Source organism: Ips typographus, linkage group LG1, assembly GCF_016097725.1.
Source record: "Ips typographus isolate SLU linkage group LG1, UJ_Ityp_2.0, whole genome shotgun sequence".
Lineage (NCBI taxonomy): Eukaryota > Metazoa > Arthropoda > Insecta > Coleoptera > Curculionidae > Ips > Ips typographus.
In genome coordinates this window covers 16,513,291-16,530,750 of record NC_138422.1, presented here as the reverse complement: position 1 = coordinate 16,530,750, position 17,460 = coordinate 16,513,291, and the positions used below count along the sequence as shown (strand labels likewise).

General features: G+C 33.3%; 1 protein-coding gene across 2 annotated transcripts; it reads right to left on the bottom strand.

Moving 5' to 3' along the window:
* Positions 1-3,423: 3,423 nt before the first annotated feature.
* On the bottom strand, positions 3,424-13,765 carry Dhpr (dihydropteridine reductase). Of its 2 annotated transcripts, none has more exons than XM_081980903.1 (4): positions 13,594-13,765; positions 5,114-5,355; positions 4,867-5,052; positions 3,424-3,910 (listed from the first exon to the last, which is right to left on the bottom strand). In XM_081980903.1, exons 2-4 carry the CDS (start codon positions 5,352-5,354, stop codon positions 3,633-3,635), a joined length of 705 nt encoding a protein of 234 aa, XP_081837029.1. In that variant the 5' UTR covers position 5,355; positions 13,594-13,765; the 3' UTR covers positions 3,424-3,632. The 2 variants fall into 2 exon arrangements, with proteins under 2 accessions (XP_081837029.1, XP_081837019.1); XM_081980893.1 differs by having other exon boundaries at positions 5,114-5,410; positions 13,594-13,764.
* Between the last annotated feature and the right edge of the window lie 3,695 nt (positions 13,766-17,460).

The following is a 17,460-nucleotide window of genomic DNA, read 5'->3' as shown; positions in this document are numbered from 1 at the left end:
AACAAATTGCCACTTTTAGAGCAATTGGCCACTATTTATTTACGTAGTCTAAACATTACCCGCAGGTAGAACGGAGACATAAGTTTTCCTTAAAGAAAATTTGTTATGTGAAATGGCTACTTTATTTTTAAGAAAATTTTAAGGTTTTACGCTCAAAAAAATTACAAAACGCTCTATCAGTTGTGACAGAGTTTACCCAGTTCTACAACTGTGTAAACCTAGTCCACTGGGTGCAGGAGGTAGGAAAGTGGAATAATAAGTGGAAAGTGAAATAAGGAATAGATATTCTTGTGACACCCTGTAGGTACTATTGATATACTCGTATTACCAATTCTTAAACACAAATTTATCTTTTCAAAAAAATTGTCTATTCTAAGCTTTTCACAGAATATGAATTGGAGAAAACACTAATACTACCATCAGAATTATTTTCCATTACAACGTTTTATGTGTCTGTTACAAAGTTGATGAGAGTGCTCAATTGAAATCAAATTGGAAATGTAATCCAACGAACTAACAACGGAAAACCCTAAACCACTTTCCATAAATCCATCGTCATTAAAACCGCAATCTAGACTAAAACCAGCAAAGGAATGGCGATTGTTAGGTTTGTTGTTATTATAGATCAAGTGTCGTATTAAATCCGGATCTCTGTTGCGTTTACGAGACAATAAATAACGCGCCTTGACAATTATTTATTATCATTAGCGGAGTCAGTGAGTCGTCTTAAAAAGCAAGAGAAAATTTCTGTGAAGCGCAAAAAATTTATGGTATCGTTGGAATTGTTGATATTCCGTCAAGTGGTATTCCTTCGTCCTAACTAGTTAGTCGGCCTAACGATCCTGATTGCGTCCAAGATAATATAGTTACGTACACCTGAAAGTTTTTCCATGATGGCATCAGGTTGTAAAGTTGCTACTTTATGTAAAATTTTGCTTGGAAAGTTTGTCAAATTTGAAATTATCTCGACCGTGACAATAATACATCTCTTAACAAGAAATCCGTTTATTTTTTATGCTCTGGTAATACTCGAAATTGTCCTTCATGTACGGTAATGACATACGCAAACCTGAAATTATACGGTAAAAATTGAAACCGTACAATTTTAATGAAATTTGAGGACATTAGCTTTGGAAGCTAATTACTACTAATAATTATTTGAGAATTAGAAACTTTTGTAGATTATTAAAAGCCACAAAAAGGAGAAAAGATACTTGATAGCAGGTCCATTTAGTCTAAACAAGACCTCAATCAGCAAGGCAAATATTGAACTCTGAAATTCTATAGACCCTGTTTGCATTTTATCTTAACAACCGGAAGCCCGTTCTGAAAGCTACACAGTATTTTTAGCCTTCAAAACGATCAAACATATTTCCGTTTCAGTACTTGTGGGTTCCATTATTTGTATATTTCAATGCGTATACATTTGCCATAGTATTAAAAGTGGAAACAAACCCTTTTGGTTTGGCTATCCATAAGCTATAAGTATTTTAGTGAATATTTCCCTCATGTGTTAAATGTCCCATATGAGCAGTGCATTTTCACCAGAATGACAGCGATAATTGCATTCTAAAGTGATAATTGCATTTCGATAATTGCACTGTACGTATCTATAACTACTGCATTGTTGTAGAGCCTATTGCTAGTATACTAATTGTTGTCCTTGCGCAGTTTTTTGACTTTTTGTAACCAAAAAATGTCAAACGCGATGTCAACAAAAATTAATGAACGGTTTGGAACTTGCTCAATGAGCTCCATTGAGCAATCTATCGTGGCAGCAAATCCAAAACATTTTCTTTATTCGGGAAATATTCCCCAAAATTACATTCGTGCCTTAAAAATGACCTGATAATTCTGCGTTCAAACTTGTTATCTTTGCAAACTGCATTCGGTCATTTTCATATTTTTTTCTAAAAAAGAAAATCGCCAAAAAAATTTGAAAATAAACTCATGCAGTTAAGAGATAACAAGTTTTCATGCAAAATTATCGGTAATTTTTATGCACTTGTGCAATTACCCCCGATAATTTGGCAGTGAGTTGCCGAATTTACAATTACATCTTTCAAAACCTTTGTAGATGATAAAAAAGTTATTTTTCTACTAAAAAATCTCCGAGTATTTTTAAACTGACTTACATATAGTTCATAAATTAATGTTTCCAATTTCAAAAGAATTGACGTATAAAAGACCATTCCATGTCTGTCAAATAAGTTAAAAAAATAATATTTTTGGAGAAATACCGGTACGATTTTATAAGTGCACTCAAAAGTAAAATTGTTAATAATTGAGAAACGGTTGAAACAGGAAAATTACACGTGGATTTGTTCTAAATTTATTGTTTTTTTGTTTAATTAGATGGTTTTGTTTAAAGTCCAAAGATAGTTTTTCTATCTGTTCGACTAAAAGGTAAATATGCACCATCCTGTAGGTTTGTTTCACCTTTAGTCTCTGGTCTTTTCAACTATGTGGTATTATCTAATTGAAGACAAAAATTCAGAAAATTTCCAGAACTTAAACTTTCTTAAACTAGTGTTTTGCTGAAAAATCTACTATTTTTATTAAATCTAAGAAACGGTGCAAAATAGGTATAGAAAAGTATTAATAAGAATTACTAGGCGTTCATTGAGGAATTTGAAAATAAAGTTAGAATTTGGATGTTTTATTAGACAATCTAAAGGTATTCTTTTCGGCTGATCTGGCCTGTTTAAGTTTACAGTTAGACTTAGTCCATTTTCGACTAGCAGACAAATTGTAATGTTATACCATTTAAGAAACTTGAAATTTACCAATTTTCTAGTGCTTAAATGTAACGGAATCAAAATCACAAAATGTCAAAATTAGCGTTTAATAACCGGTTTTGAAATCTAGGTTAGGTTAGAGTAAAATCAGTTAGACTAATATAAAAATATAACTACAATTCACTGATATTTCTTAGGAAATTGTTAAAATTTCCGTTTTAGTTGGTTAAAATCGTTATCGTATTATTGTAAAAAAAAATCAATAAAATAATAAGTAATAATTGATTTAAATTCGAAAAAAGTAACGTTTGAAGTTTCTCATTTTTTCAAGTTGATTTTGAGGTATAATTTGATAAAATACATACAGTTTTTAAGATGATAAATTATAAAAATCCATGATAAAAAAGCCATATTTGACGTTTAAGAAAATTATTAAATAAATTATTATTACTTGCATAAATTGTAACTTTAGTCGTAATAAATTTATTTAAAAAACAAGTTTAAGGCAATTTTTAAACAAGTTAGTTGGCACAGTCAGTAGGATATTTATTAATGAAAATGGCCGATAATTATTACACTGTAGGAAAGTCTCCACTTGACTTTGATTTTCTGTCCAAACGGTCCCGTTAATTTATTGTTACTTACCATAAAAAGTAATTGAGTAAAGTAAGTACAAAAACCACTATTACTGTTTATAAAGCAATTTATTGTACTTGCAGCAATAACATTTCTATCACAAGACTATTATTACTCTCTGCGCCAAAACTTTGATTACACCCTGTATACAAGTGGAAGAAAACCTTGGACCTCAACATTTACGCAACAAACCACAAAGCTTGGTAGAAAAAAATATCAATAAATCAACATTTTGAAGAATACTGATTGGATTAGTCTTTAGGCAGGAATCAGGCTGGTTTTCGATTGTTCGGTGACCAGTTGGATCAAACTTCCCGAAGCCGGACGGTCGTCACCTTTGGCCCATTTCACGAACAAATCACCGATGAAATCCAGGGGCGTCCACGTGGAAAAGTCAGCTTTCGGCATCCATTTCCGGTTCATTGGCGTATCCAAAGTGATGGGCAATATGGCCACCACTGTGCTGTTTGCTGGCAAACCGCTGTCAGGTCCCGCCAATGATTTTGTTAGGTGATGGACAGCCGCTTTGGCCATACCTTTTGGAAATTAACTATTAGAATTGAGATTTCTTAAATTATGTACTCAGGATTTTTGTATTTCAAAACAATGTCCGTCAATTGGGGTCGTAAACCACAAAGAAAGGTTAGAATTTGCTTGAAATGATTTTGTCATAATAATTAAAACTAGTACCAAGCAAAACTGGATCATAATATTTGTCACTTCAAGCATTGTGGTTGAAAGTTGGTTGAACTATAAGTCACTGTCTTAACGAGTTTTTCCATAAAAACTAATATAAATAGCCCAAAAGACCCTCCAAATAAATTAAAAAAACATGATTTTTTTGTAAAGTAAAGTTTTACGTATTTTGATACATTTGCAGATTGCTGTAAAAATAATCTTCAGAAGGTTTAAATATTTCATTTTGTCCAGGTCTTAAAAGTCTTTAAAAAAGTTTAGTCAAAACAATAACAACCGTTGTTATTTTGGTTGAAATTTGCTTGAACTAAGTCACTGTCCTGACGGGTTTTTACCATAAGAACTAAAGCTGTAGCAACCAAAAATGGCCCATAATAACATCTCCCTTTTTTTCAAAAACAAATTTAAAACACAAACTGTAAAAAGAAGATTTTTACGTTTTGATACCTCTGCAGATTGCTGTAAAAACCATCTTCAAAATGTTAAAATATTTAATTTTGTCCAGGTCTTAGAAATCTTGAAAAATTAAGTCACTGGACTAATAGATTTTGCCATTATAACTGAAAGTAGTATCAAGCAAAAACTGACCGTAGAATGAATGAATGTAGAATGAATGTAGTTTGATGGGCTCCCTACGGAGAAGACACTTAGGCCGCTAGCCGGGCCCATTGTTAAAACTGACCGTAAATTCAAGTTTAAAAACAGTATTTTCTTAACATTTAGCTCAAATTCAGTTCGGACATTTTGGATACAATTTTGTATTTAATACAATTAACTGTCAAGAAAAAAGTATTACCATAACCAATCATGCCAGGGGTGGCAGCAAGGGCTGCTTTAGCACCAGTCAACTGCAAAATACCGCCCTCTTTAAGAAATTTCGAAGCCAAAGAGGCGGCAATAACGCTACTGCACACACTTTGAGTCCACATCAGTTCCGAGTTTTTGGCCAGGTCCTTGGCCGCATTTCCTCCAGCCCAACCACCTTTGAAATAGCCGTTTTTTTTTCTGGATACCCTAAACTAATACAGGAAATCAAATGTTACCTGCTACACAGAAGATACCATCTAGTTTCTGGTTGTTTAGAGCGTTGGAGATGGCGGTTACAATGTCTGACTCCTGGTGCACGAAAGTGTCGCTGGTTTTCACAGCCACGTTGACGTCGGCTTCGGGATTTTCCCCCAGGTCTACGCTGGCCACCCAAAAGTTGGCGGCTTTTAATTGGGTGACGCATTTGGCACCTAGGGCACCACGTCCACCGTAGACTAGAACTCGACCGGAAGCCATTCTTTGTTCAAAAAGTTAGAATTGTAGTAGCGTGTCTACAAGCTACTGCTCGATGACTGAAAGCGAAAGCTTATTGTTAATTTAATGCGAGTTAGTAACCAGTTCAAGGAATTTTGCTCGTTGGAAATCCAAGATCGAGGGTACTTTACATATACTGGTCAATTATACGGGGGATTTGGTTTTTTAATAAATTGTTATTAACCATACTCAATTATCAACAAGTATAACGAAACGTGACACCCTGGTAACCTGCACGCTACTTCCTTTCTATCATGTTATTGGTTGCGACAATCTGACTTTGGTTAATGCAACAACAAAATTTCGACTGGTATAGATATCAATGTCAAGGATAAACCGTAAATAGACCAGAATCGTTCACAGTTATCTGTCTGTTAGCTGGCGTATTTATAACCACACACGCACATGGCCCTAAAGGGCTCTTGATGATAAAACGCCACGGAATTTTTGAAACACTTACTATTAAAGTATTAAGACAGGCCAGACATTTTCCATAAGTCAGTCACTAAAACTCGTTAAGGCTGATAAGTCAGTTTTTAATGGTCTGTATGGTTAGAATGTGACTCACGCTAAAAATACTCTCATTAGACTTCACTTTAGTGAAAAATAATAATCAGAGTAACTACTGTAATAATTGAGTATTGTCTAATGTTCGGAATTTAGAACAGAAAAATAATAATCATATTAAAGTAAAGGAGAACAAATTACTTATCAATTTATGACTAGTGACCTATATTGATATGTTTAAAAGAATAAAAGTCATAAAGGATTGGAAACAAAAGAGAAAAAATAAATATTTCCAGCATTTTCACAACCAAGTTAAACTAACAATCTTAATAGCTAGAGAAATGTTAGTAATAACTTTTGTTGTGTAAAAAATATTAGACTCTAATCAGTTTCAATAAATATTCTAAAATCGTATCCTTTACTTTATAATTTCATCTATAACAAAGGAAACTTACTGTAAGAAGAAATATTTATGAAGGAATTTATTTATAGTAGGGTGAATAAACATTTTGTTATTGACTTATTAATGAATTTTACCATTCGTTATTCCGCTTATACATCGAAGAACCATTAATGGAGTGCTATAAAATTTTGTATTAGCCTGTCCCTAGTAATTATCTTTTGAATTATTAATAAGCAAGTACAGATTTTTACAGTATTAAGGAGGGAGTAGTGAAAAGTAAAGTTAGCTCTCCGTTGTAATCATATTATCCAAAAGTATAAAAATAGCATAAAACCGAAAAAACCAGTTTTGCTTTCTGGAGAAATTTAAAAAAATCAAGATTTTTTTTCAAATAATGGGTGGGATGAATAATGGAAAATGTTGGAAAATATAAGAGATAATAATTAAAAGCAAAAAGTACATTTTTATTCTCTCTACAGGGTGTCCCTGAATTGGTATTTTCTATAAACATACCCTCTTAAATACCCTTTGTTAGAGATACAGGGTGAAGTACTACTGTCTACTCAAAGCTATCGAGAAGTGTGTGTGTGTGTGTGTTTGTGGCTTCAGTTTGACTATCTGATAAAAGGAAAATGCTTTCTGGGCACGATTTTGACAACCGCAAGGCAGTAACAAGCTTCCTAGCATTGTCTGACCAGACAGTGTCTAGAAAAACCACCGAGAAGCTTCGTGACTTCAGTTTGAAGATATGGTGATAGTAAAATGCTTCGAAGCAACGATTTTGACTACAGCAAGGCAGTAAGAAGCTTCCCAGCTTGGTGTGACAACCCAAAGTCTCTAGGAAGGCTTTTAGTAAGCATTTTTGACTACTCAAAACCACCGAGAAGTGTTCAGCTTCAGTTTAGCAGAGTGACAATTTCGATAACCGTAAGGCAGTACGAAGCTTCCTAACTTTGTTTGACAGCCCAAAGTGTTTAGAAAGGCTTCCAGGTAGCATTTTGAACTACTCAAAACTACGGAGAAGCTTTGTGGCTTCAGTTTGATAATCTGGAAACAGTAAAATGCTTCAAAACAAGGATTTTGACAACAGCAAGGCAGTAAAAAGCTTTCTAACATTCTCTGACCAGCCAAAGTGCCTCGGAAGGTTTCCAGGTAGCATGTACCTACTCAAAGCCACCGATACCCTTTGTGGCTTTAACAATTTAACAACCTGGAGACAGTAAAATGCTTCCTGGGTACGATTTTGACAACCGCAAGGCAGTAACAAGCTTCCTAACATTCTCTGACCAGCCAAATTGTCTAGAAAGGTATATAGTAATCATTTTTGACTTCTCAAAACTACAGAGAAGCTTTGTGGCTTCAGTTTGAAGATATGGTGATAGTAAAATCCTTCAAAGCAACGATTTTGACTACAGCAAGGCAGTAAGAAGCTTTCCAGCTTGGTATGACAACCCAAAGTCTCGAGGAAGGCTTTTAGTAAGCATTTTTGACTACTCAAAACCACCGAGAAGTGTTGGAGCTTCAGTTTGACGATTTGGCCACAATAAAATTCTTCAGAGTGACAATTTTGATAACCGTTAGGTAGTACGAAGCTTCCCAACTTTGTTTGACAACCCAAAGTGTCTAGAAAGACGTCTCGGTGAAATTTTTGACTTCTCAAAGTTACGGAGAAGCATTGTGGCTTCAGTTTGATCATCTGGAAACAGTAAAATGCTTCAAAACAAGGATTTTGACCACATCAAGGCAGTAAGAAGCCTTCTAACATTATCTAACCAGCCAAGATGTCTCGGAAGGATTCCAGGTAGCATTTTTAACCACTTAAAGCCACCATTACCCTTTGTGGATTCAACAATTTAACAATCTGGAGACAGTAAAATGCTTCCTGGGCATGATTTTGACTACCGCAAGGCAATAAGAAGCTTGAAAGATAAAATATTTCTAAGTATTTCTAAATATTTCTAAGTGGCAGAAAGATAAAATATTTCTAAAATATAGCACGGATCGAATTTCTCTTAATTCCAAAATTTCAAATTTCTATAAATTTTTAATAAACGGTTTGGGTGACTAACCCTGTATAACAATCAATACTAAACGAGTAAATAACCGGTAAACGCCAGACAATACTAAAAGGACGAAAATTTTACTTTGAAATTCTCATATCTGTTAAAAAATCTGGAAAGTTTCATAAATTAACGTATATTCAATTAGTTAATAAAAACTATAAGAAGGGATGTAATTTTTCACAAAGTTTCCTAAGTTAAACACTCAGAGACACGTAAAAAACGTAAAATTGGATGACATTCAAGTTGTTTAACTCAACTTCTTTTCACCAAATAGAACTAGTTAATATTTCACTAACGTGTTGATCCACCACATGATTTAACTTTCACTAAGTGTAGACCACTTTTCTAGATATCACCCAGAAAGTCACCAAAACTATCGTTCTTCAATTATTCAAGCATAGTCATACAAAGTTTTCCATTTACCCTCAAGAAACTACGCAACTGTTCGAAAATCATAAAAAACTTTCCCACGTGGCTCGGAACGGCCAAAAAAAAAACAACGTCATTCCGGAAACATCATCTCTCGCATCCGATTTTGAACTTTTCCTAGCATTAGAGTTTCAATAACACTAATCTAAGTTTTGATGCGAAACTTTGCTGCAAGAAGCTCGAGGAACAACGAGCCGGATAAAATAACACGCATTCGAAAAAAGTTTAGGGACTACGACTTTTCGAAATTGAATTTTTTATTTTTTTTCTCCACTTTTTGAAACCAAAAACTTAACCGATTTGTCACTGCTGCTTGATTAATGGCGAACCGAAAAAGTCCCGTTCCGAGAAACTATCTGGAAATACATATCGCTAATAATTTCAGTCTAGTTTTCAACTGTCCCGGTCCGTGCAATCGGGGCTTAACGTTCATTTATATCCATTTAATTTAAATGGGAAATGTCAGTTTTGGCCCGCCGGGTTTCCGCGCCCGCACTAAAAGTTTCAGCCAGCTTTCAGGTATGGATTTTGAAAACCGGTGTTAAATTTAGGAGTTAGTTTAACTCAGAGTTTAAACGAGAAATCGTTTTGTTTTTTTTTCGATTGTTTTCAACTTTTAGCGCTAAATTTCGCACATTTGTGCAAACCGAAAGTAAAATACTGATGCACAAAGGTAATCAAGAGGACAGATAAAAAACAATCAATCAAGTGGAATGTGAGTTGCGTTTTAACTTCCTATACAGTGTGGTCCAAATTCGCGATGCATGTATGGGGATACCGTTATCGTAAGAGATGCAGGATCGGTTAAATGGGAAAAGTTTTAGGGAATTCAATGCCAAATTCATACCCGGTTTTGAAATTAGATTATCATTTGCCGTTTTCCGGAAAATCGGGAAAACGTGAAACACTGCAATTTTAACTTGGCTATACAGGGTGTCCCACGACGAAAGACCTCGATTGATATTGGAAAAAGTATAAATAGGAGAGTTTTGAAAATTTGGTAGGATACTGATGTGGGCATGCCCAATCCAACTAAAATATTTTCAAGATGGTTGCACTTCCGCTTATACCGGAAGTCGATCACAACTTTCTTATTTTAAATAGAACACCCTATATATTATTACATATTTGGATTCCTCACAAAATTCTGACCAACTTTTGTATAGAATGCCCTATGTCTATCTCTAGCCGTTTTCGAAATATTTGATGTTTTTCCAAAAAAGTGACAGTTGCAACGCTCAACATATTTTTGTACTATGTTAAAACCGTATTTCATTTTGCAATGAAACTTTGGGATATTGTAAATGAAGGATCGTTTTATTATACTGAGGGTGCGTAACGACTCATTTGTATACAGGGTCGTCAAAAAAAAATCATAAACTTGCCACTAAAAAAAATGAAAAATCTCAAGTTTTTTAAATGGAAACCCCCATTTTTTATGACGGAATCATTTTGAGCATTAAAAATTACTATAAGTTTCAATTTACTTGCCTATACCTAAATCCAACCCATTTCGTTTTATTTGAGAATAAACATTTTTTATTATAAAAATTCCAGATGTCTTGAAAATTTCTCTCTCTAATTACGTGTAACTGACAGAGAAACGTAGATAATTGCATGCGTGAAGACAGTAAACGAAAAAAATACCAAGTAGGCCATATTTTCAGTACGCTGTTGCCAAAATCCAATACCGCACCGCCCTCTGTACAAGAAAGTCAAGAAGGTGCATGCCAAAAATTCCAATATGGCCGAAATATGGGATTGACAGTTTGCATTTGTTTGTATTGTGGAAATTGAGTTTTTGGATGATTAAATTAATTTTTTAAGTTTAAAGTCAAGACTTGGGATTACTTGCCAAAGTAATTGTTGTTTATATGTTTATTGTTCTAGTGAAAGTGTAGTTTGTGTTCATTTTATTGTGTTATCACTATTGTTATTGTTCCTTCATTGTTCTATAATTTGTGGTTGGTTTTTTAACTTAAATTCTATTGCCTCTACAATATGCCGTCCACTTGTTGTTTGCCAAATTGTAAAAGCAATTTGGTGAAAGGCCCAAAAGTGTCTGTCTTTTACTTTACAAAAGATCCTGCTGGAACCCAACAGTGGTTGAAAGCTTTGAACTGGAATGATTTTACTCCAACACAATACTCAGTGGTAAGTACAATATGCTTTCTCATTCAGTAAACTTATTGCCTCTTACATACATTGGTATGTGACTTATGTGAGTTACATTTTGAGGCCGCCTGCATTTTGAGAGCAACAAAGGTTTACTCTGAAGAAACAGGACAGCTTTTAGAAGTTCTATTGGCACATTTACATTTTAAAAGAAAGGTCTTGGTAATAATATAAAACCCATTTACCAGTTTTGCTTACCTAGATTCAAGGATTTCCAAATTTTCTTTGATTGAGCAGTTTTTACATTAGTTTGTTGTACTTTCCAAGACAAAGGGTTCTAACCAAACTTGCTTTGGCTGGACTTTATTGGGTATAAAAAGCCATATCTATACATATCTGGATCAGGAATGAAGCGTTCTTTGATTTTTCACTCACAACTTCTAATCAACTACACGAAAAAATAAAAAAAAACATATTTTCTACTGCATCTCCATAGGTTTGTGTACAAAAAAAAATCCGATAACGCCGCCATTAAAAGTTACATTCTAGGCTTTCTTGTAAAGAAGGCGGTGAATACCGTCGACAAAATTAATTGGATTGATACTTGGTATGTTTTTCGTTTACTGTCTTCACGCATGCAATTATCTACGTTTCTCTGTCAGTTACACGTAATTAGAGAGAGAAATTTTCAAGAAATCTGGAATTTTTATAATAAAAAATGTTTATTCTCAAATAAAACGAAATGGGTTGGATTTAGGTATAGGCAAGTAAATTGAAACTTATAGTAATTTTTAATGCTCAAAATGATTCCGTCATAAAAAATGGGGGTTTCCATTTAAAAAACTTGAGATTTTTCATTTTTTTTAGTGGCAAGTTTATGATTTTTTTTTGACGACCCTGTATACAAATGAGTCGTTACGCACCCTCAGTATAATAAAACGATCCTTCATTTACAATATCCCAAAGTTTCATTGCAAAATGAAATACGGTTTTAACATAGTACAAAAATATGTTGAGCGTTGCAACTGTCACTTTTTTGGAAAAACATCAAATATTTCGAAAACGGCTAGAGATAGACATAGGGCATTCTATACAAAAGTTGGTCAGAATTTTGTGAGGAATCCAAATATGTAATAATATATAGGGTGTTCTATTTAAAATAAGAAAGTTGTGATCGACTTCCGGTATAAGCGGAAGTGCAACCATCTTGAAAATATTTTAGTTGGATTGGGCATGCCCACATCAGTACCCTACCAAATTTTCAAAACTCTCCTATTTATACTTTTTCCAATATCAATCGAGGTCTTTCGTCGTGGGACACCCTGTATAGGTCCTTAACGAAGATAAAAATGTTTTTGAAAATGTTACCTTATTAGGGCACTTTTTGAAGTAGAATACGATGGTGTAATTAGAAACTTTTTATCGGCACTTGTTTCGAAGTTATGCATGACTACTTTGGAAAATCTTATGGGCGCCATCTTTTTCCCAGCTAACCGATCCTGTATCTCTTACGATAACGGATATCCCCATACATGTATCACCAATTTGGACCACACTATATACCAAATAGTCGCTTTTTTATTCATTTACACACTTTTTAAAATAAAAATAAATGTTTACAATGCCAAGATGACTTTTTTGTAGAGTTAAGGCAGGATGAGTTTCTGAAACAAAAGATTAATACCAATTTGGTACTAAATGTGTTGGCAATGTTGTCAAACTGACAAATTCTAGCAATCTGGTCGCAATGTTGCCTTTTTGAAAAATTGTACCAATTTGATACTAAATGTTTTTCAATGTTGACAAATACGTCCAATTTTGTTCGCAATGTAGCTAAATTATCTAATTCTACTAATTTGCATTAAAATAATTTTTGATTGGGTTTGCAATTTTGCCAAACTAGCAAATTATACCACTTTGGTATGAAATGTGTTCGCAATGTTGCTCAATTAGCCAATTCTACCAATTTGCACTAAAATGCACTGACGCCAGATTGACATATTCTAGAAATGTGATATGAAACATTTTTGCAATGTTGATAATGATTGATAATAATAACTTTGTTTATTTGAACATAGTCGAGAGTGTGATTTTCATAAATATTTTCACTTGAGTTTGTAGCTCTCTCTTCTCATCGTTTCGCCGTTAGAGAGCGGTAAAGTAGCGGATTTTTGGCAGATTTTCTGCAATATCTCCGAAATTGAAAAGTTTATTGTGTACAACTTTTTGAATATCAAATGAGCTGGAAAATGAGTAATTAAACGTAAGAAAAACTTTTTTAAACAATCCTTAAATTTTAGTTTAAACTTGTTATCAATTTTTTTTGTATAACTGAAATCAACTTGTAGCTTGTTCAGTTTAAGATAGCAATAGTAACCCATACCAAATGGACCACTCTGTATAGCAATGGTCGAAATGCAAACTCAAAAACTGTGAAAAAAATCATGATAGTTAATTTTCCAACGTTTCGACTAATCATTGACATCTCCAGAATTTGATTCTTCCAACTTAACCAAACAACAACAATCCGTTTGGCACATATTTTTACTTTCAAACTTATCACAAAAAGTTTAAAATATTTTATTGTAACATGTGAATGAATTAGTAGTGGCAACACCGCTTCTACATCGCAAATTGGAACAGCTGATAGGCATTTCTGTCTCTGTTCACATCAAAACCAAAACATTAATTTTCAATCACTTACCTGCACAATTCTTCAATGAAAATTTGCACAGACAAATTTTTTATGTTAAGTAGTCCAAAATTAGTATTGAAAAGTTTAATATAATCTCTTGAAAACAGTGATTTTCACTTTTTGGAGGTCACTTTCAACACAAGCTCGAATCGCAAGGCTGAAATATCGATTCGAGCGCACCTTCACACGCTTGCTCCAATGCTTGTTGAATGAGATGCTGCGTTGCCTAATCTCCGTATAATTCTTTTGTTTCCACTACAAAATGTGCAAGCAAACAATGTTTAATTACATTTTTATAACAACCTCCGGACAACAATAATAACCCACCCACAACCTTTCCCTCTAATATCTATATTTTAAAGCGTGCATCCTGTTTTATGCTACGTCACAGACACATAAACGTCGACATGTTCAAATTACCATTCACAATAAACGCAATTCCTACATAAATAATATATTGTGCACAAAAGTAAATATCCGGCAGGGGATACGAGAGCCTCCTAACTGACCGGATATATGCTGTCTTGACAAAGGGTATTTATGGTGTGTACATGCGACGCGTTTAGTATAGTTATGGGAATTCAATCTGAATTGTCTTTACTGAATGGCCTGGGTGGCATCCCTTTTTGGTTTCATATTACCAATAAGTTACAGTTATAAGTTATAAATTACAACACTCCTAAACTTGTGTTCTAACCTCACTTAATTATATACACTAGTAACAAATGACTAAAATATATCTATTCAAACGTCAAAAGTGTCTTTTTTGTGGCAGAAATTACAAAAACTTTTGGTTTTTCTACCACCCCTGTACCGGGTGATCCACTAAGAATACTGTATTTGAAAAACTATCCATGGTAGAGCTTTACGGTAAAAAAAAATTATAGCTAAAGGAGTCAAGAGAAAAATATGATCTAAATTTTTTTTTTTAATTCCAACATTGCCACTTCTACACCAAATCAGTGGCAACAACGGATTTTTGTTTGCCAACCCTAATAACTAATACCACTTTTCGATTCTGTTACTTGATCTCGATAATTTTTGTTCTGAAAAGAGTCTCTCTAAATTTTGTCGTTTTCGAAATATTTACCATTGTTAAGGTTCTTTGGTATAAATAGGTCCTTTGCTGTGCATAGGCACCTTTTTGAAGCAAAAAAAAAAAAAAACGTTTTGACCGAAACAATAATTAAAATACCACAGGCATTATAAGGACAATAATGCATAAGGCCGACCGAAGGCATTATTTTCAATGTTCAATGACCTAGGGCTTTATTTCTTAGATAATTGACCTTAATCTTAATAGGTGTCATTATTGATGAAATAATATACATATATATGTCATTTTTTCAATTTTCGAAGGTTCAAAGTGGATATTTCACCTAATTTAAGGTCCTTTGGTATAAATATACTCTTTGCTGTGCATTGGAACCCTTGAATTTGACAAATTTGTATTTTTGACCAAAAATTTCATTTTTTAATTTTTAATCTTAAAACAGTTCACGTAATCTTTAAAATTAAATTTAATTATTGAAAATTGAGTCACGTGACTCTTCAAATAAGATTTTGTCATTTACAGTCACGTGATCTTCAGGATTCCGTTTTGGCATTAAAAAAGAGTCACGTGACTTTTAAAAATATATTTGATTTTGGAAAATCGTTATGCGGCTTAATTTTAATTTTCATTTTTTTATTGAATTTTGTCCTATAACTAGTCAATTATTAACCCTTAGCAACGATTTAAATTTTTTTTTATTCACTTGATGTTTAAAAAATTTTTTTTCTAATTTTGGCATATAAAGTGACACTTTTCAAAACTGATTAGAGTGACAAAACGTTTTACTTTTCTTAACTAGTTACGAAAAGTATCACTTTATGTAACTAGTTATGAAAAGTTCATTTCATCACTCCCTGTTTTTATGCATTTCCGTAGAAACATCCATCATAACATGTCGTTGTCACAGTTTATACAAGGTGCTATGAAAGTGAATATTTGTGTTAAATCACTTTAAAAGATGGTTTTCACAGCTTTTTGGTCAAAATTAGAAAAAATTATGTATGCAACACGTTTCGAAAATGTCTTATTGTGTAACTCATTCAAATTGTAGGACCTCGCTGCGCTCGCCCTACAAACATTCATTCGTTACACAAAATCGAACTTTTCGTAACTGGTTACATAAATAGCTATTAAATCACTCTGAATGACATTTACCTATTTACAGATGTAAACAAACAAAGATCAATGTCACATCTACCGGGCGCGGTGCAAATTTAATAGAACTGTAATTTTAGTTTTTTAAAATATAAGAAGTCGAAATTTAATAAAATGTATAAAACACGTGACTTAAACCGGTTTATTTACTCGAAGATCTCGCTACGCTCCTGGAAATTGTTCTTTTCGTGAATAAAAAATGGTTTAAGTCCCTTGCTGTATAAATAACTATTATTTGAACTCCAATCAATTTCGCTAAAACGCCATTAGAAAGAGAATAAAAAATACTACAAAATAATACATAAATTAATACATTTTACGGAGATACTGAATCTCAAAAAGTAGTTAAAAAGGACCCCTAATACACCCCAAATTATTTTGAAAAATGAAAAATTTTAAAGTGCTTTTTTTTTGCGCTTATTTTACCTAACTTATGGTTCTTTGGTAGAAATATGCCCTTTGCTGTTCATTGGAACCTTTATGGAGTAAAAAAAATCAAAATTTTGACAAAAACTGCCATTTTTTCAACTTCCTAAAGATTAAAAGTAGATATTTCACCTAATTTAAGGTTCCTTGGTATAAATATGCCCTTTGCAGTGCATTGGAACTCTTATGAAGCAAAATAAAAATTTTCTGCTGCTGAGCTGATTTACTTCGTCTTTTAGGTTGAGGTGTTGAATAGATTGGATTCATTGTAAATTGTAAGTTTGTATCATTTGCTTGAACATATAATAAAGTAGATGTTTTTATTCTTTATTTGAACACTAACTGAAACAGGAACGGCTTTTTCATTGCCTCAAAACATAAGCCAAAATGCAATGTTTTGATGCCAACTGTCAGTGAGGATGACAATCAGAAGAATTATTTTGTTTACGTTCAAGATTAGCTATAATTGGTCTATTTCTTTACGCACGCTGAAGATTGTCTGTGGTTGGTTTATTTCTTTACGCACGCTGAAGATTGTCTGTGATTGGTCTATTTCTTTACGCACGCTAAAGATTGTCTAGGATTCTGTATTCGTTCAACCGTTGGCAATTGTCTACTTATCCGTTCTCTAAACTGTTAAGGAATGAACCAATATCCCTATAGGAGTAGAAAAAAAAATTTGTGTACACTTCGACCCTGAAATAATTTTTTCGTCCTCAAGCCGTAAGGGCCTCGGACGCCAAACTTTCTCTCGGTCGAGAAAATACCATTTCACGGCCTAGGTATACAAATAACTATTTGCTGTGCATTGAAACCTTTTTGGAGCAAAAAAAAATTTAAAAAGTTGACAAAAAATTTAATTTTTTCAATTTTTCTAGTGATTTGAAATGGTATACTCAATAAACGAAAATAATGAAAGATTTATTTTTTATTTATTTATTGAAGTTAAAGTTTCTTCGTTATTATATTTTTTTTGGAAAAACATTTTATTTTTGTAGGTAGTAAAACAAGTGAAGCAATTGTTTTAAACATCCTCTTGTGTGGGTTAGTTACCGAAGAAAATGACGGTATGCAGCTGTTTATTAATCTTTCCCGAATTGTTAGTCATAAAACGTCTCGTTCAACAAAGAATTATGAACGTGGACCGACAAACTTTAAACATGCCATAATTCGTAGCGGGAAAACAACGTGCTAGAAGTACGAAGAAAATAAAACATAATATATTGTTTTTTCAAATGGTT